Source organism: Lampris incognitus, chromosome 4, assembly GCF_029633865.1.
Source record: "Lampris incognitus isolate fLamInc1 chromosome 4, fLamInc1.hap2, whole genome shotgun sequence".
NCBI lineage: Eukaryota > Metazoa > Chordata > Actinopteri > Lampriformes > Lampridae > Lampris > Lampris incognitus.
Window position 1 is genome coordinate 74911992 of NC_079214.1, and position 27787 is coordinate 74939778.

The window sequence follows — 27787 nt, forward strand, 5'->3', positions numbered from 1 at the left end:
TTACCGTAAATGCACAATTGCTGTTAATAGCTTCCACGACCATCATGTGGAAGGACAGATGGTGAATTTTGCTAAAAGGATGGAAATGGCTGTGGTGAATAAATATTTCAAGAAGTGGGAGGAACACAGGGTGACATACAAGAGTGGAGAAAAGTGCACACAGGTGGACTATATCTTATGTAGAAGGCGTGATCTGAAAGGGATTGGAGACTGTAAGGTGGTGACTGGAGGACGTAGCTAGGCAGCATCGGATGGTGGTCTGTAGGATGACTTTGGAGACCAAGAAGAGGAAGCGAGTGAAGGCAGAGCCAAATATCAAATGGTGGAATTTGAAGAAGGAAGACTGTTGTGTGGAGTTCAGAGAGGAGTTAAGACAGGCACTGGGTGGTAGTGAAGAGTTACAGATGGCTGGACAACCACTGCAGAAATAGTGAGGGAGACAGCGAGGAAGGTACTTGGTGTGTCATCAGGACAGAGGAAGGAAGACAAGGAGACTTGTTGGTGGAATGAGGACGTACAGCAAAGTGTACAGAGGAAGAGGTTGGCAAAGAAGAAGTGGGATAGTCGGAGAGATGAAGAAAGTAGACAGGAGTACAAGGAGATGCAGCATAAAGTGAAGAGAGGTGGCAAAGGAAAAGGCATATGGTGAGTTATATGAGAGGTTAGACACTAAGGAAGGAGAAAATTATGTGTACTAATTGGCTAGACAGAGGGACCAAGCTGGGAAGGATCTGCAGCAAGTTAGGGCGATGAAAGATAGAGATGGAAATGTGCTGACAAGCGAGGAGAGTGTGCTGAGATGGGGAAAGGAGTACTTTGAGGGGCTGATGAATGAAGAAAATGAGAGAGAAGGTTGGATCATATTTAGTTTATTTAGTTTATTGTTTATTTGACAGGCACAACGCACGTGGGGATAGTGAGTCAGGAAGTATGGTTGATTAGCAAGGAGGAAGTGAGGGCAGCTATGAAGGGGATGAAGAGTGGAAAGGGGGTTGGTCCTAATGACGTACCTGTGGAGGCGTGGAGGTGTTTAGGAGAGATGGCAGTGGGTTTTGTTTAACTAGATTGTTTAATACCATCTTGGAAAGTGAGAGGATGCCTGAGGAGTGGAGAAGAAGCATACTGGTACCGATTTTCAAGAACAAGGGTGATGTGCAGAACTGTAGTAACTACAGAGGTATAAAGTTGATCAGCCACAGCATGAAGATATGGGAAAGAGTAATAGAAGCTAATTTAAAAGGAGAGGTGACGATCAGCAGTATGTTTTCATGCCATAAAAGAGCACTACAGATGTGATGTTTGCTTTGAGAATGTTGATGGAAAAGTATAGAGAAGGCCAGAAGGAGTTACATTGTGTCTTTGTGGATTTAGACAAAGCATATGGCAGGGTGCCGAGAGAGGAGGTGTGGTATTGTATGAGGAAGTCAGGAGTTGCAGAGCAGTATGGAGCAGTGGTGCAGGATATGTATGAGGGAAGTGTGACAATGGTGAGGTGTGCAGTTGGAATGACAGATGGGTCGGCTCTGAGCCCTTTCTTGTTTGCAGTGGTGATGGACAGGTTGTGACGGACGAGATCAGGCAGGAGTCTCCGTGGACTATTATGTTTGCGCATGACATTATGATCTGTAGCGAGAGTAGGCTGCAGGTTAAGGAGAGCCTGGAGAGAAGAGGAATGAAAGTCAGTAGGAGCAAGATGGAATACTTATGCGTGAATTAGAGGGAGGACAGTGGAATTGTGAGGATGCAAGGAGTAGAGGTGATGAAGGCATATGAATTTAAATACTTGGTGTCAACTGTTTAAAATGATGAGTGCGGAAGAGCGGTGAAGAAGAGAGTGAAGGCAGGGTGGAGTGGGTGGAGAGGAGTGTCAGGAGTGAATTGCGACAGAAGGGTACCAGCAAGAGTTACAGGGAAGGTTTACAAGATGGTAGTGAGACCAGCTATGTTGTATGGTTTGGAGAAAGTGGCACTGATGAAAAGACAGGAGGTGGAGCTGGAAGTGGCAGAGTTGAAGATGATAAGATTTTCATTAGGAGTGATGAAGAAGGACAGGATTAGGAATGAGTATATTAGAGGGACAGCTCAGGTTGGACGGTTCGGAGACAAAGCAAGAGAGGCAGTATTGAGATGGTTTGGACATGTGTGGAGGAGAGATGCTGGGTATATTGGAAGAAGGATGTTGAATGTGGAGCTGCCAGGGAAGAGGAAAAGAGAAAGACCAAAGAGGAGGTTTATGTTTGTGGTGAGAGAGGACATGCAGGTGGCTGGCGTGACAGAGGAAGATGCAGAGGACAGGAAGAAATGGAAACAGATGATGCGCTGTAGCGACCCCTAACGGGAGCAGCCGAACGAAGTAGTAGTAGCACAATTGCTGTTTATGATCAAACACTGCACCTGAATTCATATGTGGAGCAAAGCTTTCTTGAGCTTAAATACTAATAATTCTGTTTGTGCTACTCTGAGCGACCAGAGCTGTCTGTGGTCAAACACATTGCAGCATGGTGACCAAGTTTTACATGAACACCACCATTTACTATTCACTCAAGTTGCCAACACATCCTCCCAGTAGGCTGTAGGTTACTGGATGCCAGCCTATGTTTCTGCTGCTGCCCAGTATCTTTCTGCAGATCCTACAGTTCTTCATTAGTGTACTCTGGCTCGAATAAAAAAAAACATTTTCTGACTTAGCGAAAACCTCAGAAAATGTGTCATTGTCCATCAGATCATCCTGATACACATTTTCTGAAGGTATTCTCTCCAAATTTTTATTGCAGAAATAATAATAATAATCATGTTTATAGAGCGCTTTTCTAGACACCCAAAGCGAATAGAATTTGAATTGAACAGAAAAAAGTTGTGTTCAAATATATTTTGCTTGTACTTTATAACACAGCAGAACAAGAAATAAACAATGAGACGTGAAAACTTTCTGAAGCCACTATCTGTAGGCAAGAGTCGTGTGGCTTTTTCACATTATGACTAACTGATTAACTTGGTCATTGATGATGCTTTTCCATGGAGTATAAACTGTCATTACACCTACAAACAGCAGTTGATCTGCAAGGAAGTTTTTTCGCAGTAAGGGGTCTGCTATTGTGATATAAATGCACTTCTAACAGACAGCTGCACATATCAAAAGGTGTGAAACTTTTTAAAAACACTTTAGTGGCTTAATATTAAATTATCATATAAATGATCTGGGTCATATCAAGTGACAACATAATTTTGAGCTCTGAATAAACCACATCTGCTGAGGTATTGTGACTGCTTCTAAACCCTGATAACCAACATTGGTGTTTACATGCTGATGACTTCTATTTGTGGTCTTCTTTGTGGTCGCCTGTGTCCCTTCTTGCTTCCAGTCTCGCCAGGACATGCCATCAGAGGATGTAGTCTCTCTCCAGGTGTCTCTCATTAACCTGGCCATGAAGTGTTACCCTGACCGCGTGGACTATGTTGATAAAGTCCTGGAGAGCACTGTGGATATCTTCAACAAGCTTAACCTGGAACAGTAAGTCCCAAAATATATGCTGTTTACATTACATTTTAGGACTAGATGGACAAAGTTTACATGCAAAAAAAAAATGTGATTGTGATGTGAATAAATGGATGTTTTAGTTTTTTTGTCTATTGAAATATAGTGTAATTTCTATTTGAAAATATAATCTGCCAGTTGACATAAATCTGCTACTACTACTTTCGGCTGTTCCCATTAGGGGTCGGCACAGCAGGTCATCCGTCTCCATCTCTTCCTGTCCTCTGCATCTTCCTTTGTCACACCAGCCACCTGCATGTCCTCTCTCACCACATACATTAACCTCATCTTTGATCTTCCTCTTTTCCTCTTCCCTTGCAGCTCCATATTCAGCATCCTTCTCCCAATATACCCAGCATCTCTCCTCTACATGTCCAAGCCCTCTCAGTCTTGCCTCTCTTGCTTTGTCTCCAAACCATCCACCCTGAGCTGTCCCTCTAATATACTCGTTCCTAATCCTGTTCTCCCTCGTCACTCCCGATGAAAATCTTAGCATCTTCAACTCTGCCACCTCCGGCTCCGCCTCCTGTCTTTTTGTCAGTACCACTGTCTCCAAACCATATAACATAGCTGGTCCCACAACCAACCTTTCCTCTAACTCTTGCTGGTACCCCTCTGTCACAAATAACTCCTGACACTCTTCTTCACCTCTCTTCTGCACTCCCCGTTACTTTGGACAGTTGATCCCAAATATTTAAACTCATACACCTTCGTCACCTCTACTCCTTGCATTCTAACCATTCCACTGTCCTCCCTCTCATTCACGCATAGGTATTCCATCTTGCTCCTACTGACTTTCATTCCTCTTCTCTCCAGTGCATACCTCCACCTCTCCAGACTCTCCTCAACCTGCACCCTACTCTTGCTACAGATCACAATGTCATCCGCAAACATCATAGTCCACGGAGACTCCTGCCTGATCTCGTCTGTCAACCTGTCCCATCACCATTGAAAACAAGAAAGGGCTCAGAGCCAATCTTTGATGTAATCCCACCTCCACCTTGAACCCATCTGTCATTCCAACTGCACACCTCACCACTGTCACACTTCCCTCATACATATACCGTACCCCTCCTACATACTTCTCTGCAACTCCCGACTTCCTCAAACAATACCACACCTCCTCTCTCGGCACCTGTATGCTTTCTCTAAATCCACAAAGAAAAAATGTAACTCCTTCTGGCCTTCTGTAAACTTCTCAATCAACATTCTCAAAGCAAACATCACATCTGTAGTGCTGTTTGTGGCATGAAACCATACTGTTGCTTGCTAATCGTCACCTCTCCTCTTAACCTAGCTTGTATTACTCTTTCCCTTATCTTGATGCTTTGGCTGATCAACTTTATACCTCTGTAGTTGGTACAGTTCTGCACATCGCCCTTGTTCTTGAAAATCGGTACCAGTATGCTTCTTCTTCACTCCTCAGGCATCCTCTCACTTTCCAAGATTGTGTTAAACAGTCTAGTTAAAAACTCCACTGCCATCTCTCCTAAACATCCCCATACCTCCACAGGTATATCATCAGCACCAACTGCCTTTCAACTCTTCACCCTCTTCATAGCTGCCCTCACTTCCTCCTTGCTAATCCACTGAACTTCCTGATTCACTATCCATACATCATCCAACCTTCTCTCTCTCTCATTTTCTTCATCCATCAGCCTCTCAAAGTACTTCTTCCACCTTCTCAGCACACTCTTCTCGCTTGTCAGTACATTTCCATCTCGGTCCTTGATCGCCCTAACCTGCTGCACATCCCTCAGCTCAGTCCCTCTGTCTAGCCAATCGGTACAATTCCTTTCTCCTTCCTTAGAGTCTAACCTCACATATAACACACCATATGCCTTTTCCTTTGCTTTCACCACCTCTCTTTTCGCTTTACGCTGCATCTCGTTATGCTCCTGTCTACTTTCTTCATCTCTCTTACTATCCTATCTCTTCTTTGCCAACCTCTTTCTCTGTATACTTTGCTGTACTTCCTCATCCCACCACCAAGTCTCCTTGTCTTCTTTCCTCTGTCCTAATGACACGCCAAGTACCTTCCTAGCGGTCTCCCTCAATATTTCTGCAGTGGTTGCCCAGCCATCCGGCAACTCTTCACTACCACCCAGTGCCTGTCTTAACTCATTCCTGAACTCCACACAACAGTCTTCCTTCTTCAACTTCCACCATTAGATCTTTGGCTTTGCTTTCACGCCCTTCCTCTTCTTGGTCTTATCAGTTGACATGAATACAAAATCTGTCCTTTTAAGACTAGAATCTAGATGAGGAAGTTAGGATCTATGTAACTGCTTTGTTGTGTTATGATTTTTGATAATTTTATTATTTTGTACTGTATGATATGAATTTTCTCTCTCCCAATCCCCTGAAATAACACATTCAATTTTTAACATGAACTTCATACTTTCTACACTACTAAGCTTAGTATTTCTAGTCAAAAAGGTCAGATGATATTTCTTTATGGGCCGGTTTCACAGATAAGGCTTAAATCATTCCAGGATCAGTCCTTAATCCATACTAGTTAAACTAGGACATTTAAGTAGCCTCCATGAACGTATCTTAAATTTGGTTTAGTTAGTCGAAGACTGTGGAGTCCTGGAGTAAGATAAGTAAGTCTAAATGAGAGCACCTGGGTTAAACCTCATCAGGTTAAGTATGAGCATATGCTGTTCGTCTCATTGGGCTCATAAAAACCTGGAGTGGAATCGAAAACCCAATTTAATGGTATGAATCCTGAGACATAACAATGGCAGAGACAAAAATAATTCGTTCAAAAAACTTTAGTGAGTATGAAAAAACGCTACTAAAACAAATTTTATCAAACCATCCAGTTATTGAAAGTAAAAACCATACTACTGCTACTGAGCAAAAGAAAAAGAATGCTTGGGCCGCAATGTGCATTGATTTCAATGCAAATGAAAATGTAACCACAAGAACAGTACAACAACTTCAGGTGAGAAATCTACATTATTATCAGTATTCCACATTTATCATATTCATATTTTTGACATTACTAATATTGAATGATATCTGCCTTTAGACTCTGTGGAAGAACATTAAACTGGCTTTAAAAAGAAAAACTGCAAAGACCAGAAGAGAGAGATTTAATACTGGTGGTGGACCACCAAAAAAAGACAAGGCTGATGAATTGAGTGACTTGCTGTCTGAAATTATTGAACCCCAGCAACCTCTGGATGGTATACCAGACGATGACCATTTGGATAGTTCAGATGAAGAACTGAGCACAAATGGTAAATATACCAAAGAAAGTAAATTGGTTACTTCCTTTAGTAAATGTATTACACTGACTGTGTCAATCTTTATTCTTCTTCCATTCTATGGACCATATGAGTTTATTTGTGCTTCTAACAGTGTTGTTTTTCCAGAGGAAAGGAATCTGAGCAGTGTGGAAGAGCCTGCAGTGTCCAGTGAGTGTGGGCCCTCTACATCTACTATAACATCTTTAAGAGAAGATGCTGCTGCCACCTCTCAACAGAGAACAAAAAAGATGACCATGCATGAAAAGTTAGCCAGACAATTTCATGAGCATAAAATGAAATATCTGAAGGATGAACATGAAATGAAAATGATAATTCTACAGGTTTAATTAGATATGAAGTTGGAAGAGAGAGCTATCCAAAACAGATACAGTAATGAGACAATTGTGATTGCCAGTCATGATGAACAATATATGTAAAAATAAATAAATGTTTTGTCATTTGCATATTCATGAGTTTTAGTATTTTAATCACCACAAACTACATTTTAAACCAGCTTTGGTTTAGTCACTCATTTAATTTGCTGCACTCCATGTACAGAAAAACATTATCCAAGCAAAAATAGGCCATAATGAATACATTCTATATTTAAATGCATCTCATCTAGCTGAAGTGCTGCAATGTGAAAGCAGCTCTGTATGCAAGTCCTCTTTGGTCATTCCCTGCCTCAGCCATGGGCACATCTGTTTGATCCTGGTCTACCATTGGAGGATCAGGACAGCAATGCTGCCTCAGGTAGTTGTGGAGCACAGCTGTAGCAATTATCACCTTGCAGCGTCTTCTTGGCTCAAAACGAAGTGTATTGTGTAAACACTGGAATCGATTTTTCCATACTCCAAACTCCAAACATACGCTCGACCAGCCCTCTAGTGCGGTTATGAGCTCTGTTGTATCTTTGCTGCTCAGCTGTTGTGGGATTTATGTATGGGGTGAATAAAAAGTTACTCTGACCATATCCACTGTCACCAAGGAGTAGTCCACTATGTTGTCCTCTCTGAAACTGAGCACACAATGAAGAGTTGAGAAAAATCCTTGAATTGTGAGTTGCACCTTTCCAACGGGCAAGAATGTTAGAAAACTCTAAATTAGGAGTGCATACACCCTGAACATTGATGGAAAACCAGTTCTTGCGGTTCCTGTACTCAGCATCAGGAGTTGATGGACACTTGATGGGAACATGACATCCATCTATACAGCCAATCACTCCTAGGAAGTGCCCATATTCATAGAATTGCACTTTATAGTTGGCTTGGCCAGGAGCATCAGGAAACAATGTAAATATTCCTCAGTTCACAAATGGCCCTACAGACTTTATGAACTATTCTACACACAGTTGCTTCACTGGCACCACATAAATCACCAGTTTCACGATGAAATATTCCAGAAGCCAGAAATCTCAAAGTGATCAGAACTTGGAGAGAACTAGGTAACGGCCTTCCTCTTTGAGACAGAGGAAAGTCTAGGATCAAGCAAAGATATGATCTCCAGTGCATTTTCTTTATACATACGAAAGTGGTCTTGAAAAGTTATTTCATCGAAGTAATTTAATGGATTACTTCTATCTACAAGTACTCATCTGGCTGGCCTCTGTATTGCATGTTGGTCTTCATTTAGATATTCCAAGTAGTCCATGCTCCCTCACAAACTGCTAAACAGAAATTAAACCTGCCTCTTTGAAGGATTAATTTAAGCTTCAATTTAGTCCTAGAGTAACATATGATCCTCCTTCTCGCAGTCAGTTTAGTTTAATCCAGAACAGGCTAAATCTAGGACTATTTTAAGATGTGTCTGTGCAAGTCACTTTGAGTTAAGACAACTCAAACAGACATTTTAGTCTGGGACTAGGCTTAAGCCTTGTCTGTGAAACCGGCCCTAAGTGTTTGCACTGTCTGGCATCTGTCTGGTTTCTCAGGAAAACAGGTCAACACTCCCATGTGCTAACTAACTGAGTTTAGCTGCTCTGCAACATATATTCTGCAAGATAGATGAGTGTTTTTTTCTGGCACCAGTGGTGGTTTTTCCTGTTCACACATATAATTTCTGTCTGTAAGATTTACACATATCGTTCATTCACACATGACATGAGCAGTGAATAAGATGGAGTGTCTTCTGTCTTATTCCCTGCTTGTGTAAGATGTCTTTATATCGCAGACTTTGGCTTCTTTAACAGTATTGTTGTATTTATTTATTCATTTATAATTTTGCCTTTCTGAGTTTTCCATATAACTGTACCACACAGCTGACTCTTGATTTCATACTCTGCACGGACTGAAATAAGGCCTCTAATTTGTAGGTCATCAGTTTTCCAGACATTTTAAACGTACTTTCTTTTACTGGTTCAATAATGAATCGCAGTCTCTCTCTGCCGTGTACAAGTAGCCAATACATTCCTTGAGATTGGTTCATTTGTTCCTGTTAAAGCACTTTAAATATCTATGCAACACTAAAACAACTTATTTTCACTGAATATTGATGTACTTGGACACATTCAAGTCGGACACATCGACCCTGCTGGGGCTTAATTTTTTTTTCTTTTTTTTTTTAAATTTCTGATTTATTGTATTTGCCAAAGGTACCATGACGTCTGCTACGCCATTGGCGTAGATTATTCAAGAAAATTAGATTTTAACAAATGTGAAACTCAAGTCAATTTTACTTGTATAGTCCTTCTACTACTAATACCTTTGGCTGCTCTCGTTAGGGGTCGCCACAGCTGATCATCTGTTTCCATCTCTTCCTGTTCTCTGCATCCTCCTCTGTCACGCCAGCCACCCACATGTCCTCTCTCACCACATCCATAAATCTCCTCTTTGGCCTTCCTCTTCCCTGGCAGCTCCATATTCAGCATCCTTCTCCCAATATACCCAGCATCTCTCCTCCACACATGTCCAAACCATCTCAATCTTGTCTGTCTTGCTTTGTCTCCAAACCGTTCAACCTGAGCTGCCCCTATAATATACTCGTTCCTAATCCTGTCCTTCTTCATCACTCCCAATGAAAATCTTAGCATCTTCAACTCTGCCACCTCCAGCTCCGCCTCCTGTCTTTTCATCAGTGCCACTGCCTCCAAACTATACAACATAGCTGGTTTCACAACCATCTTGTAAACCTTCACTTTAACTCTTGCTTGTACCCTTCTGTCGCAAATCACTCCTGACACTCTTCTCCACCCACTCCACCCTGCCTGCACTCTCTTCTTCACCTCTCTTCTGCACTCCCCGTTACTTTGAACAGTTGACCCCAAGTATTTGAACTCATTCAAAAAAGACACATATTAGTTAGGGTTAGTACTCCTGTCTGTGCCTTTGACCGAGGCATGGCAAGACGAACTGGAGTTGGTCCCTGGGTGCTGCATGGCGCCTGCCCACTGTTTCTAGCTACACAGCTAGGATGGTTTAAATGCAGAGCATAATTTCCCTACGGGATCAATAGAGTTATCAAAGGAAAAAAAAAATCATCCACATTCATCACCTCTATTCTTTGCATCCTCACCATTCCTCTGTCCTGTCTCGTTCACACATATGTATTCAGTCATGCTCCTACTGTCTTTCATTCCTCTTCTCTCCAGTGCATACCTCCACTTCTCCAGATTCTCCTCAACCTGCTCCCTACTCTCACTACAGATCATAATGTCATCTGTGAACATCATAGTCTACGTAGACACCTGCCTGATCTCGTCCGTCAATCTGTCCATCACCATTGCAAACAAGAAAGGGCCCAGAACCGATCCTTGATGTAATCCCACCTTGAACTCATCTGTCATTCCAACTGCACACCTCACCATTGTCACACTTCCCTCTACATATCCTGCACCACTCCTACATACTTCACTGCAACTCTCGACTTCCTCATACCATACCACACCTCCTCTCTTGGCACCCTGTCATATGCTTTCTCTAAATCTACAAAGACACAATGTAACTCCTGACCTTCTCTACACTTCTCAATCAACATTCTCAAAGCAAACATCGCATCTGTAGTGCTCTTTCGTGGCATGAAATCATACTGTTGCTCGCTGATTGTCACCTCTTCTCTTAACCTAGCTTCTATTACTCTTTCCCATATCTTCATGTTGTGTCTGATCAATTTTATACCTCTGTAGTTGCTACAGCTCTGCACATCGCCCTTATTCTTGAAAATCGGTATCATTATGCTTCTTGTCCACTCCTCAGGCATCCCCTCACTTTCCAAGATTGTGTTAAAAAATGTAGTTTAAAACTCCGCTGCCATCTCTTCTAAACACCTCATTGCCTCCACTTCTTCCACATACACATTGGCAGCTATAGATGAAACTGGGGAACCCATATTGCACTCATGTTTCTGCCTATATTACTGCCCCCTGTATGTAAAGTGCGTGGACTGAAGACACCGCTTCAGGAGAAGACACACTTGGTCAGTGTTAAGGGTGGTCCTATTGCTAAGGGAGGGGTCATCCTGTAATTTCATATGGAGGACCTCCACTGCTTCAGCAGCAGGAACGCATGGGGAGAACAACATAACATCATAAGAGACCTTTTTTTTTTATTCGTCTCCATAATGATGTCCCTTGACTTATCCACAAAATCTATAGTGTTCTGAATGTGATGTTCATTACTGCCTACCATCCTCTTCAGTCTGACTGAAGAGGTCACTTAGATGAGTGATGAAACTTATCTATCAGTAAAAGTTGTAATCGGATGACCTGATTCAACCTTCTCTGATTTTCCTACCTGGATTATTGAGCATGCATAAAGACAGTCCAGTATGGCCATTTACCAAACTTGGGTGAAGATTGTACTAAATTTGAAGGAGGAATAGCAAAAAACAGTTTTGGAAAAAATTAAAAATGGTGGAAAATCTTGTGAGATGGAAATGGACATGGCCCATATAGACATATAGATTTGTGTTGACTCAAGGAATCTAGGAAAAAAATCATTTGTTTTTATGGCTTAGAGTTTGGAGGTTATGGGCCATAATGAAATGGACTAATATAGCATCATCTGTGGTAGGGATGGGCAACATGATCCAGAAAGGGCCTGTTTGGGTGCAGGTCTTTGTTCCAACCAAGCAGTTACGCACCTGATTCTATTAGTCAACCAATAGTCTTTGCTAAGGACCTTGATTTGTAGACTCAGGTGTGTAACTGCTTGGTTGGAGCAAAGACCTGCACCCACACCGGCCTTTTCTGGATCATGTTGCCCATCCCTGATCCGGTCAGTTGGTGTTATTATTTTTTCCCGAGTATTGGGTGGAATATTGAACACATCTGCCGGTATTGGTAATTGTAGCTCTCACTGTTTAACCTACAGATACTTTTAGGGCAGAAGAAGAATCAAAACAAAAACAATAGCGTTTCAGGGGTGGGCAATCGAGAAAGGGCCAGTGTGGGTGAAGGATTTTGTTACAACCAAGCAGTTACACACCTGATCCCAGTAATCAACCAGTAGGGTCTTTTCTGAGGAACTTGATTAGGAGACACAGGTGTGTAACTGCTTGGTTGGAACAAAAACCTTCACCCACACTGGCCCTTTCTGGATAAGATTGCCCACCCCTGGATTAGAGTCTCTGATGTTCAGAAGCTCTTCTTTCATAGAAGTGATCCTGTTTGGACCACCAGAAATGGCAGTAACAAGTACGAAGTAGAAGAGAGCAACAACTTGAGGCAGACATCTGTGGCAACATCTAGTATGTGTTGAGTATCGATAACATGCAGAACGAACTGTTATTTCCTGACCCTGTTATTTCTCATGTATTCTAATTTTCCTTCCAATTTCCCTTTGTTTTCTCCCTCTCCTTCCTTCCTCTCTCCTTCTCCAGTATTGCAACAAGCAGTGCAGTGTCAAAAGAGCTCACCAGACTGCTGAAGATTCCGGTGGACACCTACAACAACATCCTCACAGTGCTGCAGCTTAAGCACTTCCCACCGCTCTTTGAGTACTTTGACTACGAGTCACGCAAAAGTATGAGCTGCTATGTGCTGAGCAACACACTAGACTACAATACCACTATTGTGGCGCAGGAGCAGGTTAGTCTGCACACGCGCACGCACACACACAGCTGTGCAGTTTTCAAATATTTACATTTATTTTTTTTTAAAAATACCGCAAAAAGTCTGAGGTGGCACACAAGACTGAAATAAAATAGAGCATCTAAAAGATATCAATCCATCTTCACCGTTTTTATTTTGGTCAGGCTGACATGTTTCGGCTGTTATCGCCTTCGTCAGAGTATGTTCAGTACACTGCAAAGCCAGGTTAAATGCAGCCAATGTACAACCAATTACAAAAGTCTGCCCCAACAGCTGGGTGGGGCAGTACATCAAAAACATCACATAGTACACAGGTCAGGGATCAACAGACGTGTCATTATAGTTAGTGATCATAATCAGATTTGATCAATCATACATTATAATCACATAACAAGTTATGGACAGGATTTCATATAGGTGGCCACAAATACAGCAAATATTTAGTTGAGAATAAACATAGCAAAACACAGTAGATAGCCCCATCAATAAGTCAACTTCCTATTCAGTCAGTCTTAGAGCGCTAACAGGCACAAGTGTGGTGGCCAGTGATACAGAGAACTTGCAAAAAAACTCAATGAGACGAGGATCCTTCAAAATAAGACTTTTATTGACGAATCAACAAAGTCTGAGTCAGGTCTGCAGAGTGACTGAAAATCAGACAAAAGCCTCCCTGTCTTTACACCATTTACAAATCTAGTGAACAATCTACTTGCGTCAGTCAATGTCCTGCTGTTAATCGGCCTATCTATTAATGTAAGGATGACGTTAGGATGTCTTCAGTCCTCCCCCTTTGACAGTCTAATGGTTGTCTTGATATGCTACTACTACTGCTGCTACTGTTTTCTGTGTAATAAGGGTGACACTTACATGATGGAATGTCACTTATCATACTTTTGGGCATAAACAAATGTATCTTCTACTGATGTTATGTCCTGGTTATATGGCCTTGTGCTTCTTGCCACACTTGTTTGTCACTCTAGTCACATGAAATAACAGATACCCACATGTGCCCTTGCATACTACCATATATTTCCCCCCTTTGAGGCCTACAAGGCCTCAACCTTGCTTCAAAACCTCTCTATGTCCTTCCTTTACTTACTTTCTTTTTCTTCCAACTTGACTCTTAACATTCTAATTTTTTGTTCTTATTATTCCTTACTAATTTTTTAAAGTGCTTTGAGCACTGCTAGAATCTCTACCTATGATCAGCCATGATAATCTTTCTTTCATACAGTATATCATACACTAACTTTTTTTTTTCATTTTTTATAAACACTCATCCTTGTTATGACAGGGCAGAATCCAGTCTACTGGGGGCGCCATTCTCACTTACAGTAGGGTAACATCACTGTCACCCTAATTTTTGTCCGGTTTCTTGAGCTCAGGGAAACGAGAGCGCCTAGTGCAGTCTCTCACCCTTCCCTGTGCACCAGTTACAAAACGGGGGACAGATCAGTTCCCCTTATGTGTCGGGCATTGTTGTGCTGTCATCTATCTCTGCTGTTTCTGTTGCCAATAAGATCTGGAATGGCCCGGTCCACCTCTGTTGCTTCCAATCCTTTCTTCTTAGGTCCTTCACCACTATCCAGTCCCCTGGCCTCAAGTCATGTAGTGGTCTGGATGCTTGCTGGGGAAAGACTGCTTTAACCTGCTTGTGGATGTCAGAAAGCAAGGGGAGAGGTCTGCACAATAACATAACATTTCATCTTCACAATAGCTAGTTTGTGGGAGTTGTCGTTTAACAGGTCCAATCCCAGTGTTGAGTGATATATTTTCCATAATGCCGGTCAGCCGGGTCTTTCACCCCGTCACTGACGTGTTTTGAGAAACTGAGTCCTATTCTACAGTTGTCTTATTGTACAGTTGTCCACTCAATATCATCCTTCTCATCTCGGGGTGTTCCACTTCCTCCTGAGGACCCTCACGTAGATGTAGTCGCCTGGCTGGATCTGGTCTGGGACCTGGTCTGTAAACCACTCCTTCTCCTTACTCTTTTCCTGTTGATCGATAACTCGATGGACATTAGACAGTTGCTTCACATACAATTTTATTCAATTTTCCAATACCCCAAGTTAGGTCCCTTTTGCATGCATCTGTACAGCAGTGTAGGCATGGACCGGCCCGTTAACATTTCATGCAGGGTTAGTTGCATTTTGCGGTTAGTCTGGGACCTATATGCCATTAAAGCAAGCGGTAATACATCTACCCAGTTCAGTTTAGTATCAGCACATATCTTGTTTAGCTTGGCTTTTATTGTTCCATTCACCCTTTCTACCATCTCTTGTGATTGAGGGTGGTAAATACATCCTAGCCTTTGTTTTATCCCTAACTTCTGATACATTCCTTTAATAGTTTTTTCTACAAAGGCCTTACCGTTGTCTGAGCTTATCAAAGATGGTATCCCAAATCTAGGGATTACTTCTCTACATAAGAATTTTATGACCGTGTCAGCACTCTGATGTTTGGCTGGAGTGGCTTCTACCCATCGACTGAATCGATCTTCCTCTACCAGCATGTATCTTTTTCCTTGAATCGGCTTTATCATGTCTACGAAATCCATTGTGATGTGTTTGAATGGTCCCTCCGGAATAGGGATGTGTCCAATTACGGTAGTTATGCCTTTCCTAACATTGTTTTTATGCAGATTTTGCATCGTCCTAGTACTGCATCTGTCTGTGTTTGTAATTTTGGTGACCAGAATCCCATTTGTGCTGTTTTTCTTAGTACCTCCCCCCTTGCACAATGGTCAATACCATGCGCATCCAAAATCACTAGGGAGAGTAGGTCAACTTTTGCAACCAGGAGACCTTCATGATTTCTCCATATGCCCTGTGAGTCTTGGGAAGCCCCCCTTTGTTGCCATAGCAACCGCTCCACATCTGATGCCGCTGCTTGGATATCAGCAATATCCTTTTCTGTGATTTCTGTCGTTATTTCTGCTGTTAATGCTAATTGTGCTATGACTGATGAGGTTGCAGCCCTTTTGGCGGCCTCGTGTGCAGCATTGTTTCCAATTGTTTCCTTAGATTTGTCTTTTTTGTGCGCTTTGCATTTTATAATTGCTATTTGTTTTGGCTGCATCATCACCTCTATCAGTGCTATGACTTGCTCGTGATGCTGTATGGGTGAACCATCAGTCTTCTTGAACCCTCTTGATTTCCATATTGATCCGAACAGATGACACATGCCATGTGCATAAGCAGAGTCTGTATAAATCATAACTGACTTATTTTCTGCCAACAGACATTCAGTTAAGGCTATTAGCTCCGCCAATTGGGCAGAGCAAGGTTGCGCACATTGTTCTGCTTTGACTGTGACTGGACACTCGGTTTCATCCATCTGGATTAACGCATATCCTGCCTTAACCCATCATTGTCCCTATAACAGGAGCCATCTACAAAGTAGCACAAATCAGCATCCTCTATAGGTTCGGCTTGCAAATCTGCACGTAGCTTTGAAAACATGTTCACTTCTGCGTCACAGTCGTGCGGTATCCCGTCTGTTGGTAGCGGGATTGAATCAGCTGGGTTGACCGTCTCACAATGTTTAATTTTCACATCTGGGTACTGGAGCAGGTTGTAATAGGTCTTCAGTCTTTGGGTAGTAAGTACAAATTTGCCTTTCTCAATCAAATTTGCCAATTTGTGATGAGTATGTATTTGCACTTCATATCCCAAACTGATAGTCGATGCTTTTTCATACACCAGGTAAGTTTCAGCCAGACCCTGATAACAGGGTGGCAGTCCCTGTTCCACTGGTGATAATGCAGTGGATTAATATGCTACAGGTTGTTTTTTGTTTCCCACCCCTGTGTGCTGCATAAGAATAGCTGTTGCATGATTTTGCCTGTGGGAAACATACAGGTGAAATGGTTTTTCATAATCCGGAAGTGCTAATGCCGGTGCCTGCTGTAACAGTTGTTTCAAAGTTACAAACGCTGTTTCCCCATCTGGTGTCCATGTTAGGGGAGCATTTAACTTTTCAGTTCCTTCAGCCTTAATCCTACTGCGCAACGGGCCTGTAATAGCAGTATAGTAATTTATCCAGTCTGAGCTGTAGCCTGTCATGCCCAGAAATGTCATCATTTGTCTGACTGTTTGAGGCTTGGGTGCTTTAGCAATCCCTTCTAATTGAGCAGGGGATATTTGTTTCTGTCCATTACTCAATATTCTGGCCAGGTAGCCTTAGGCAGGCCAGAAGGCAGTCATCTGTCATTGTGGATCTGTACTTCCAACTTGATGATCTTCATGTGAGAAAAAGCAGATTCACACAGGTAGGTTGATCCAAAAAGTGCTACGAAGTTCATGGCAGATCTCCTGAGGACGGGGTACTTGTCCTGCAGCAGTAGCTCCCAGAACGCTCCCTTCACCCCTTGTGTTGCCCTGGATTTAATCTCAATGTCAGTTTGAAGTGTGAGGATCTCATTCTCCACAGCAGGGCTGTCCATATGAAACAGTGATGCCACTTTGGAGGCAATGTCATCCACATCAATACTTCCAAATGGAAAACACAGCTGGCAACAGGTCCAATGGATGCAAAGTCAGTAAAGCGCCTATCAATCTCTGACAAGATGCTCTGAACTTGCTCCTCATAATGTGCATTACCAAGCTGTGCTGTGTCGTTACCCTGACGTTTAAGTTCTGCCTGCATGTGAGCAGTTTCGCAGGTCACTGCATTGCAGCCTACTTGACAGCAGTCGGAGCTTGCTTTTAAACGCGTTCACTGAGCTGATCATGTTTATTACGCATTTATCCCGTCCCTGTAGTTCTAAATTCAGCTCATTCAACATGCTGGTGAGATCGGTTAGGAATGCCAAATCCAAAAGCCACTTGTTGTTCTCTAGCTGTGTATATTTAGTGAGCTTGAGAAAATCTCTGATTTCAAGCAACAACTCACTGAATCTCTCCACAAAATGTGCCTCTGCTCAGCCATTTTACATCCGTATGCAGCAACAGATGTGTGTGTTCTGCCGAGAACTCAATCTTCATAGCAATACCCATGACTTCTTTCATGTTTAAGATCTTCCCACACAGTGCTTAATGGTGAATTATGCAATGATAATTAAGGAAGTCGGGGAAAGAATCACTTTGCTTGCACAATCCAACGAACCCATTAGTACGGCCTACCATAGCAGGTGCGCCATCAGTTGTAATGCAGATGGGTTTAAAAGGGGCCAGTTTATTCTGGTTAACGAATTCCATGGATCCTTGAAAAATATCTTTGCCTCTAGTCTGTCCTTTAAGTGGAAAAATAGTGAGCAGCTCTTCTTCTGCGCTCATAATGTCGTCAGAGGCCATTCTAATGAAAATGCAGAACTGCGCCACATCCGCCATATTGGTTGACTCGTCGAACTGGAGGGGAAAACACTCGCATGCCTCAACGTCCTTCTTCAGTTGCTCATGAAGACTCCTGGCCATTTCCTCACAGCGCCGTGTAACAGTATTCCGGGGTAGTTGAACGTCTTTAATGGCATTCACAATGTCCGTTTTATTCTTGAAGTCACCGAAGAGTGCAGCCGCAGCCACAGCAAACGCCTTTTCCAGTTTAGCAAGAACATGACTGACGCGATGCGACGCTGTCGTTGCAGCCTCACACTCGGCGCTGGGTCTCGTAAAAATGGACTGCTGCGTTGCTAGCTGAGACTTCAACGCCTGCAGTTTTCTGGTTAGTAGAGCTGTTTTCACTGGGAAATCTGTATCACGGCTTTTGGGCACCGTTTTAAAATGGCGCTCCCAATGACCCTTCTTCGGTATTGACCCTTTGCACGTGACGTCACGTCCCACTCGTGGGGAATATGAACGCCATGACGGACGGCGGGAAGTGATAGACCGGGAAATTCAAAAGCGAACAACAAAAACAAACAAAATATTGCGACGGATGAGTAGCTATTATAGTTTAAATTTAAGTGATGGCTACCAATAGTCAGAGTAATGTTGTGGAGTTGCCCTGTGAAGTGAGTCACCTTGTAGGACGGCACAAAGCGATACGTGGAGAAGCTAGCGATAGCAGGGTTAGCTACCGACCCGTACCTTCTTCCTACCAATGTGTTCACGGATCTAGCAAAACCGTCCAGTCTGCCCGAGTTCAATCCACACGATCTGTACCACTATGTTACCAACGGAGTGTCCCCACACACAGGTGCTGACCTAAAAGCACACAAAAGTCTGGATGCTTACCAGTTCTTTGTAGCTGGTTGGGTTACAGAATCGCGGCGCAGATCAGACAGATGGATTTTGCGTTTGAGTAAGCGAAAAAATAAGCTTCCTCCCATTCACTGTGGAAATGATAAGGTTTCGATCTTTGGCTTCTGCCACTTTTGTTGTTTGTCGCTGAACACACACAATAAAGTTAAAGAGAAGTCGGTCTTGTTACCGTTAGCCGCGGCTCTCGTCTCTCCACTTTGACGCTAAGTTACGTCAGAGCTCGCGAGTGAGAGACCAATAATATCTTGATTGATGTTGAATCTGACTAATACAGGACCAGTGCTGACCTTGCCTCTTCATGGTTGGTCAGATTCGATGTCAATCAAGATGTGAACACAAGGGACTACCGATTTTTTTTTTTTTTCAAAATCTAACTCAGTTCTTCAAAATCATCTCGCAATCGACTGGCAATCAGTCTGCAATCGACTGGTCGATCGCGATCGACTGGTTGGGCACCCCAGCTGTATGCTAAGATGGGGCATAATGTTGTCTTTTTATCCTGTTTAAAAATGACTATTGGTATTGCAGCATCAAATCCGCTTCCCTCCTCTCCTTTCATTGTTCCTCAAGGTGGATGCCATTCTAAACCTGGTGTCAACGCTCATCCAGGACCAGCCAGACCAGCCAGCTGAGGACCCTGACCCAGAGGATTTTGCTGAAGAGCAGAGCCTGGTGGGCCGGTTCATTCACCTTCTGCATTCAGAAGACCCTGACCAACAGTACCTGGTTTGGAACTCTCCTCCATTCTATCCATACTCCATTTTTATTTTGATAGTCTTTGGTTGTTTGCTTAGTAAAGCACTCTGTGACATTCAAAAACTTAAGTAAATTAAAAAACATGTATGCTGCTATTTGATGTTGAGGTCGAGCGAGATGGCGTAAAATGTTGTCATATTTAAAATGTTCACATGAGATATTTTTTATCATAACATACAAAATTAGTGTTTGTCAAATTTAAAGGTTTACTTTCACTCCTTAATGAAAGATTAATAGTTGAGAAGGTCAAATGCCCTTTTTTTAAAGCCATAGTGACTTTTGTTTAACCCTCTACCTTCTTTATTCATTTGTAATTGGCTGCTACAGTGAAGATATAAAACGCTATCGTATCACACATACAGATTTAGCTACATCAGCAATGTAAAGTATGTATTTGTTTGCATTAAATCTTGAGGATTGTATCTTAAACTCTATCTTGCTCTGCTGTCAGATTCTGAACACAGCCCGAAAGCATTTTGGAGCTGGGGGAAACCAAAGGATCCGGTATACACTGCCTCCGCTGGTATTTGCAGCTTATCATCTGGCCTTCAGATATAAGGAGAATTCCATTTCGGTACACACACGCAAGCACACACATACATAATGCCTTTCTTCTCAGCACTACATACTGCTAATTCCGAATTCTTGTTTCTTTCTCTCTCAACCAATGTTCATCAGGATGACAAGTGGGAGAAAAAATGTCAGAAGATATTTTCCTTTGCTCGTCAGACCATCAGTGCTCTCATCAAGGCTGAGCTAGCTGAGCTTCCTCTCAGACTCTTCCTGCAGGGGGCGCTGGCTGCAGGTGAAATCATCTTTGAAAACCATGAAACGGTGGCCTATGAGTTCATGTCACAGGTAATGACTAATAGAATTTCAGTTACTTGGAGCCAGGGGTCGATTTGAGGATGCAAGGGGCTTTTGTCCCCCGTCAATGATAAAAAGAAGCATTCCCCTTTTGAAATTACCAACCCCCTTATTGTCCCCTTCGGATTAAGGGGACTGTCTGACATCATTTAATTATTGATATGTTCATGCATATCCCTTCTGTTATGTTGCATCAAATATTCAGAGTAGCTTTCTGCCTGGTTTCTTAGGGTTTGCTCAAATTTAGCGAACCTGAATGGGTAAAGCTGTGGAATGCACTCATCATGCGTATCATTGGATGGCTTTTTGGAAGAAATCTTTGCATGTGTTAATGCATGCTAAAGAATCTACAATAAAACAGTAGTGCACCACTTGCTTTTAAGGAGCACCTGCACTCTTCTTAAATTATCTTCCAAGACATCCCAGGCATCTAAGAAGTCAATATGATATGTGATTTTTCCTTCACAAAAAGTGTCGAATAGATTTTACTATTTTCAACCAGCCTCAACTTCTCAATGACATGCTCACTCTGTTGCTATGGGCATGTTAGTATTGAAAAGCCATGATTTGCTGACTGTTAGTCAAGTCAAGTTTATTTGTAAAGCCCAGAATCCCAAGTAGTCCTGAGATAGTCCTGAAGGGCTTTACGGTCAGCACAATAAACAACACCCCCTATCCTTAGGCCTTTGACTCAAATGAGGAACAACGCCACAGGAAAGAGTAAAAGAGTAATAATGTACAACCAAAGATTATACTCAAAGCAAGGTAATATGGAATCTACAACTACTACTTTCAGCTGCTGCTGTTAGGTGTCTATTACAGTGGATCATCCGTTTCCATTTCTTCTTGTCCTCTGCATCTTCCTCTGTCACACCAGCCACCTGCATGTCCTCCCTCACCACATCCATAAACCTCCTCTTGGGCCTTCCTCTTTTCCTCTTCCCTGGCAGCTCCATATTCAGCATCCTTCTCTCAATATACCCAGCATCTCTCCTCCACACATGTCCAAACCATCTCAGTCTTGCCTCTCTTGCTTTGTCTCCAAACCGTCCAACCTGAGCTGTCCCTCTAATATAAACGTTCCTAATCCTGTCCTTCTTCATCACTCCCAGTGAAAATCTTAGCATCTTCAACTCTGCCACCTCTAGCTCCACCTCCTGTCTTTTCATTAGTGCCACTGTCTCCAAACCATATAACATAGCTGGTCTCACTACCTTGTAAACCTTCCCTTTAATACATGCTGGTAACCTTCTGTCACATATCACTCTTGACACTCTTCTCCACCCACTCCACCCTGCCTGCACTCTCTTCTTCACCTCTCTTCTGCGCTCCTCGTTACTTTGAAAAGTTGACCCCAAGTATTTAAACTCATACACCTTCAACACCTCTACCCCTTGCATCCTCACTATTCCGCTGTGCTCCCTCTTTCATGCACGTTTTCCATGTTGCTTCAACTGACTTTCATTCCTCTTCTATTCTGTGCACACCGCCACCTCTCCTCAACCTGCAGCCTACTCTCGCTACAGATCACAATTTGATCTGCGAACATCATAGTCCATGGATACTCCTGCCTGATGTCGTCTGTCAACCTGTCCATCACCATTACAAACAAGAAAAGGCTCAGAGCCGATCCTTGATGTAATCCCACCTCCACCTTGAACCCATCTGTCATTCCAGCCGCATCCCTCACCACTGTCACACTGCCCTCATATGTATTCTGCACCACTCTTACATACTTCTCTGCAACTCCCGACTTCCTCATACAATACCATACCCACTCTCTTCGCACCCTGTCATATGCTTTCTCTAAATCCACAGACACAATGTAACTCCGTCTGACCTTCTCTATACTTCTCAATCAAAATTCTCAAAGCAAACATCACATCTGTGGTGCTCTTTCATGGCATGAAACAACACTAGTGCTCGCTAATCATGACCTCTCCTCTTAACCTAGCTTCTATTACTCATTCCCATATCTTCATGCTGTGGCTGATCAACTTTATACCTCTGTAGTTGCTACAGTTCTGCACATCACCCTTATTCTTGAAAACCGGTACCAGTATGCTTCTTCTCCACTCCTCAGGCATCCTCTCACTTTCCACAATTGTGTTAAACAATCTAGTTAAAAACGCCACTGCCATCTCTCCTAAACATCTCCACTTCTCCACAGGTATGTCGTCTGTGTCAGCTGCCTTTCCACTCTTTACCCTCTTCGTAGCTGCCTTCACTTCCTCCTTGCTATCAAACTTGCTGATTCACTATCCCTACACGATCCAACCTTCTCTCCCTTTCATTTTCTTCATCATCAGCCCCTCATAGTTATCCTTCCACCTTCTCAACACACTCCTCTCGCTTGTCCGCACATTTCCATCCCTATCTTTCATCACACTAACCTGCTGCACATCCTTCCCAGCTCAGTCCCTCTGTCTAGCCAATCATTACAAGTCCTTTTCTCCTTCTGTAGAGTCCAACCTCTCATACAACTCGCCATATGCTTTTTCTTTTGCTTTCACTGCCTCTCTTTGCTTTATGCTGCATCTACTTGTATTCCTGTCTACTTTTTTCATCCGTCTGACTATCCCACTCCCTCTTTGCCAACCTCTCCCTCTTTATACTTGGGTGTACTTCCTCATTCCACCACTAAGTGTCCTTGTCTTCCTTCCTTCCTCTGTCCAGATGACACACCAAGTACCTACCTAGCTGTTTCCCTCACTATTTCTGCAGTGGTTGCCCAGCCATCCAGCAACTCTTCACTACCACCCAGTGCCTGTCTTAACTCCTCCCTGAACTCCACACAACAGCCTTCCTTCCTCAACTTCCACAATATGATCCTTGGCTCTGCCTTCACTCTCTTCCTCTTCTTGGTCTCTAAAGTCATCCTACAGACCACCATCCAATGTTGTCTAGCTACATTCTCCCCTGGGACCACTTTGCAGTCTCCAATCCCTTTCAGATCACGCCTCCTGCATAAAATACAGTCCATCTGTGTGCACATTACTCCACTCTTATATATCACCCTGTGCTCCTCCCACTTCTTGAAATATGTATTTACCGCAACCATTTCCATCCTTTTTGCAAAATCCACCACCATCTGGCCTTCTACATTTTTCTTGCTCATTTGTCAGTGAGGCAATGGATGAGGGAATGGAGTGTCAGTAACATCTAGTGTAATCAAAGAAGAGTGCTGTAGCTCCTATCAGAGAGGACAACACAGCTCAAGCCATAGCACTGCAGCAGATGTATTAGCAGTTGACAGCTAAAAGCCAAGCTAACTGCTAGCAGTAGCAAAAGCAAGCATCAATCAATCTACATAGTATCAACAAAGGAAGAAAAAGAAATACACTGTATGCAAGCAAGCATACAACAAAATATATCCTCTGCATTTAACCCATCATGTTGTATAGGATCAGCGGGCAGCTGCAGTACAGCGCCTGTGGACCAGCTCCAGTTCTTTTAACCATGCCTTGGTCAGGGGCCCAAACAGGAGTATTAACCATAACATACATGCCTTTAATGGTGGGAGGAAACTGGAGCACCCAGCAGAAACCCACGCAGACACGGGGAGAACATGCAAACTCCACACAAGGACCTGAATACGGCCTGGGATTTGAACCCAGGACCTTCTTGCTGTGAGGCAACAGTGTTTTTTTCCCCTTTTATTTCATAGAAAAAAAACCAAGCAAAATACAACACACAATCAGTATGGGAAGTACACATAAGGTAGCCAGTGCACTTATGGAAATATCTCAAACACACCGACCCACCAGAATAAAAGAGAATAAAAAATAAACATTAAAACACAGATGGACAAGACAGAAAATAATGAGGTAACCTGTAGGATTTTAGCATAGTTTCCAGTCCACAGGCCCTTCACCAAATCAAAGAAATCAAATATTTATACACAGAAGGACAAGACAGAAAATTGTGAGGTTTCCTTCAGGCATCGGCTTAGCTCCCAGCCTACAGGTCCCCACCAAATCAAAGAAATCAAATATTAAAAAACATAGACAAGACAGAAAATAGTGAGGTAACCTGCAGGTTTTGGTATAGCTCCCAGCCAACAGGCCCACTGGGCCACCATGCTATACATGATTATTAATTTTGTTTGGGTACAGAAATTGGCAGGAAAAAAAAGTTTCTCAACAGAATGAATACAACAGTAAGACTAACAATATGTTACATTTAGCTAAGGCAGTGTGAAACAAATATAAAAGTTTAGGAAAACAATGTGACATGAGGATTAATCGGTTTCACACATAAAGTGAGATGGCTAGGTAATCGGAGTCAGGTTTATTGGTCATGTGGATTTGCACACACATGGAATTTGACTCCAGTTTCGTGGCTCTTACAGTGAACACAGAATAACAACGCAACAATCTTCAGATATATACACAAGATTTGGCTATATACAGGCAAAATAAGAGACAATAAAGTGCAATGGTCCTTGTATAACCAAAGTGAGAGCTGCATCCATATTCTCGGCATAAAGTCAAACACGTTTTCGGTGGGTGTCAGACTCTGCCAAGGTTGTCTCTTGTTTCCAATTCTGTTTGTGATATTCATAGACAGGATCTCAAGGTACAGCCAAGGTGAGGAGTGTGTACATTTTGGGAACCTCAGAATTGTGTTGCTGCTCTTCGCAGATGATGTGGTTTTGTCGTCTTCATCAGAATGCGACCTCCAGCGCATACTGGACAGAGTGAGTGCAGCTGAGTGTGAAATGGCCTGGATGAGAGTCAGCACCTCCAAGTTTGAGGACATGGTTCTCTACCAGGTAATGGTGGATTGCTCCATCCGGGTTGGGGATGAGTTGTTGCCTCAAGTGAAGGAGTTCAAGTATCTCAGGGTCTTGTTCACAAGTGAGGGTAGGATGTAGTGGGAGATTGACAGGCAGATTCGTGCAGCATCAACAGTAATGTGGACGTTGTACCGGACCATTGTGGTGAAGAGGGAGCTGAGCCAGAAGGCAAGGCTCTCAATTTACCAGTCAATCTTCGTTCCAACCCTCACCTATGGTCATGAGCTTTGTGTAGTGACTGAAAGGGTGAGATTGCAGCTACAAGCGGCTGAAATGAGTTTCCTCCGTGGGGTGTCTGGGAGCAGACTTAGAGATAGGGTGAGGAGCTTGGACATCCGGAGGGAGCTCAGAGTAGAGCCACTGCTCCTTCGCGTTGAAAAGAGCCAATTGAGATGGTTTTGGCATCTGATTAGGATGGCTCCTGGTCACCCTCCTCTGGGGATTTTCCGGGCAAATCCAACTAGGAGGAGACCCTGGGGTAGACCCAAAACTCGCTGGATGGAATACATGTCCAATCTGGCCTGGGAACGCATTGGAATATCCCAGGAGGAGCTGAAGGGCGTTGCTGGGGAGAGGGACATCTGCAGTGCCCTACTTAGTTTTCTGTCACCGTGACCTGACTCCGGAGAAGCGGCTGATGATGAGATGAGATGAAAGTGCCACAGTGCAGAGAATATATCAGAGAAGCTGAAATAGATGTTAGCAAGTTACTTGCATATATGCCTGAGGTAGATGGACATAACAGAGCGTACCAGTATACATATAATGTACTGTACAGTATAGTATATACAAAATGGTTAGATTTACTTGACAGTGTTAAGCGTTAATTTGAGTGACAGCCTGTGGAAAGAAACTGTTTTTATATCTGGTTGTTTTGGCGTACAGTGCTCTATAGCGCCTACCGGAAGGGAGTAGTCGGAACAGGTTGTGACCATAGTGTAATGGGTCTGCAGTGATGTTGCCTGCCCGTTTCCTGACTCTGGAGATGTATAAGGCCTGAATAGAGGGCAGGTTGGCGCCAATGATTTTCTCTCCAGACTTAACTGTCCATTGTAGTCTGTCCCTGTCCTCTTTGGTGGCCGATCCAAACCAGACAGTGATGGATGTGCAGAGGACAGACTGGATTATTGTAGTATAGAACTGAATCTGCAGTTCCTGATGCAGGTTGAACATCCTGAGAAAGTACATCCTCTGCTGGGCCTTTTTGATGATTGTGTCTATGTTGGATGCCCACAGTAGGCCCTGGGAGATTGTGGAACCTAGAGAGCGATAGGTTTTCACTGCAGATACCGTGCTGTTGAGTATGGTGAGGGGGGCAGTGTTGGGGGCTCCTCCTGAAGTCCACTGTCATCTCCACTCTTTTGAGTGTGTTCAACTCCAGGTTGTTCCGCACCAGAAGACCAGCTGTTCAACCTCCCGTCTGTATGCAGACTTGTCAACATCCCGGATAAGGCCAATGATGGTTGTGTCATCCACAAACTTCAGGAATTTAACAGATGGGTCACCTGAGGTGCAGTGATTTGTGTAGAGGGAGAAGAATAGAGGGGAGAACACATCCTTGGCGGTGCCAGTGCCGATTGTCCCGGTGCTGGATGTGATTTTTTTTTTCTACCTCCCATCCTCACCTGCTGCTTCCTGTCTGTCAGGAAGTTTTTAAACCACTTACAGATGGGGGCTGGTACAGTGAGCTGGATGAGTTTAGAGTGGAGGATATCTGGGACGATGGTGTTGAATGCTGAGCTGAAGTCCACAAAGAAGGACCCTTGCATGTGTCTCTGGGGAGTTGAGGTGTTGGAAGATGTAGTGCAACCCCATGTTGACTGCATCTTCCACTGATCTGTTTACTTGGTAGACAAACTGCAGGGGGTCAAGAGGGGGCCTGTGATTTCCTTCAGTTTGGCCAACACCAGTCTCGAAGAATTTCATGACCACAGACATTAGGGCAATGGGCCTGTGTTCATTTAATCCTGTGATACAGTGTTTCTTGGGGACCGGGATGATAGTGGAGCTCTTGAAGCAAGAAGGAACTCCACACAGCTCCAGTGATCTGTTGAAGATCAGTGTGACAATGGGGGCCAGCTGGTCAGCACAAACATTCAGACAGCAGGGTGACAAGCCATCCGGGCCCGGTGCCTGGTCTTCTGTCTCTGGAAGAGCTGCTGCATGTCCTCAAAACAGATCCTGAGTGCGGGTGGGGGTTTGGTGGGGAGGGGAGAGGGGCTGGCAGGGAGTGGAGTCGGTTGTGTGTTGTGGCTAGAGAGTTGAGGGGTGTGAAAGTGCACTTATCAAACCTGCAGTAAAACCCATTTAGACCGTCAGCCAGTTGATGATTCCCTGCAGTGTGTG

The 27787-nt window shown here is 43.4% G+C and overlaps 1 protein-coding gene across 1 annotated transcript in view; it reads left to right on the forward strand.

The window, feature by feature from the left end:
• The window catches only part of vps35 (VPS35 retromer complex component), a 117438-nt gene that overhangs the window by 66568 nt on the left and 23083 nt on the right, over nt 1–27787 (forward strand). The window contains exons 11-15 of the mRNA XM_056278242.1: nt 3363–3511; nt 12607–12814; nt 19591–19746; nt 20228–20350; nt 20455–20634. Coding sequence (XP_056134217.1) covers nt 3363–3511; nt 12607–12814; nt 19591–19746; nt 20228–20350; nt 20455–20634 — 816 coding nt within the window. The remainder of the gene's footprint in view (nt 1–3362; nt 3512–12606; nt 12815–19590; nt 19747–20227; nt 20351–20454; nt 20635–27787) is intronic.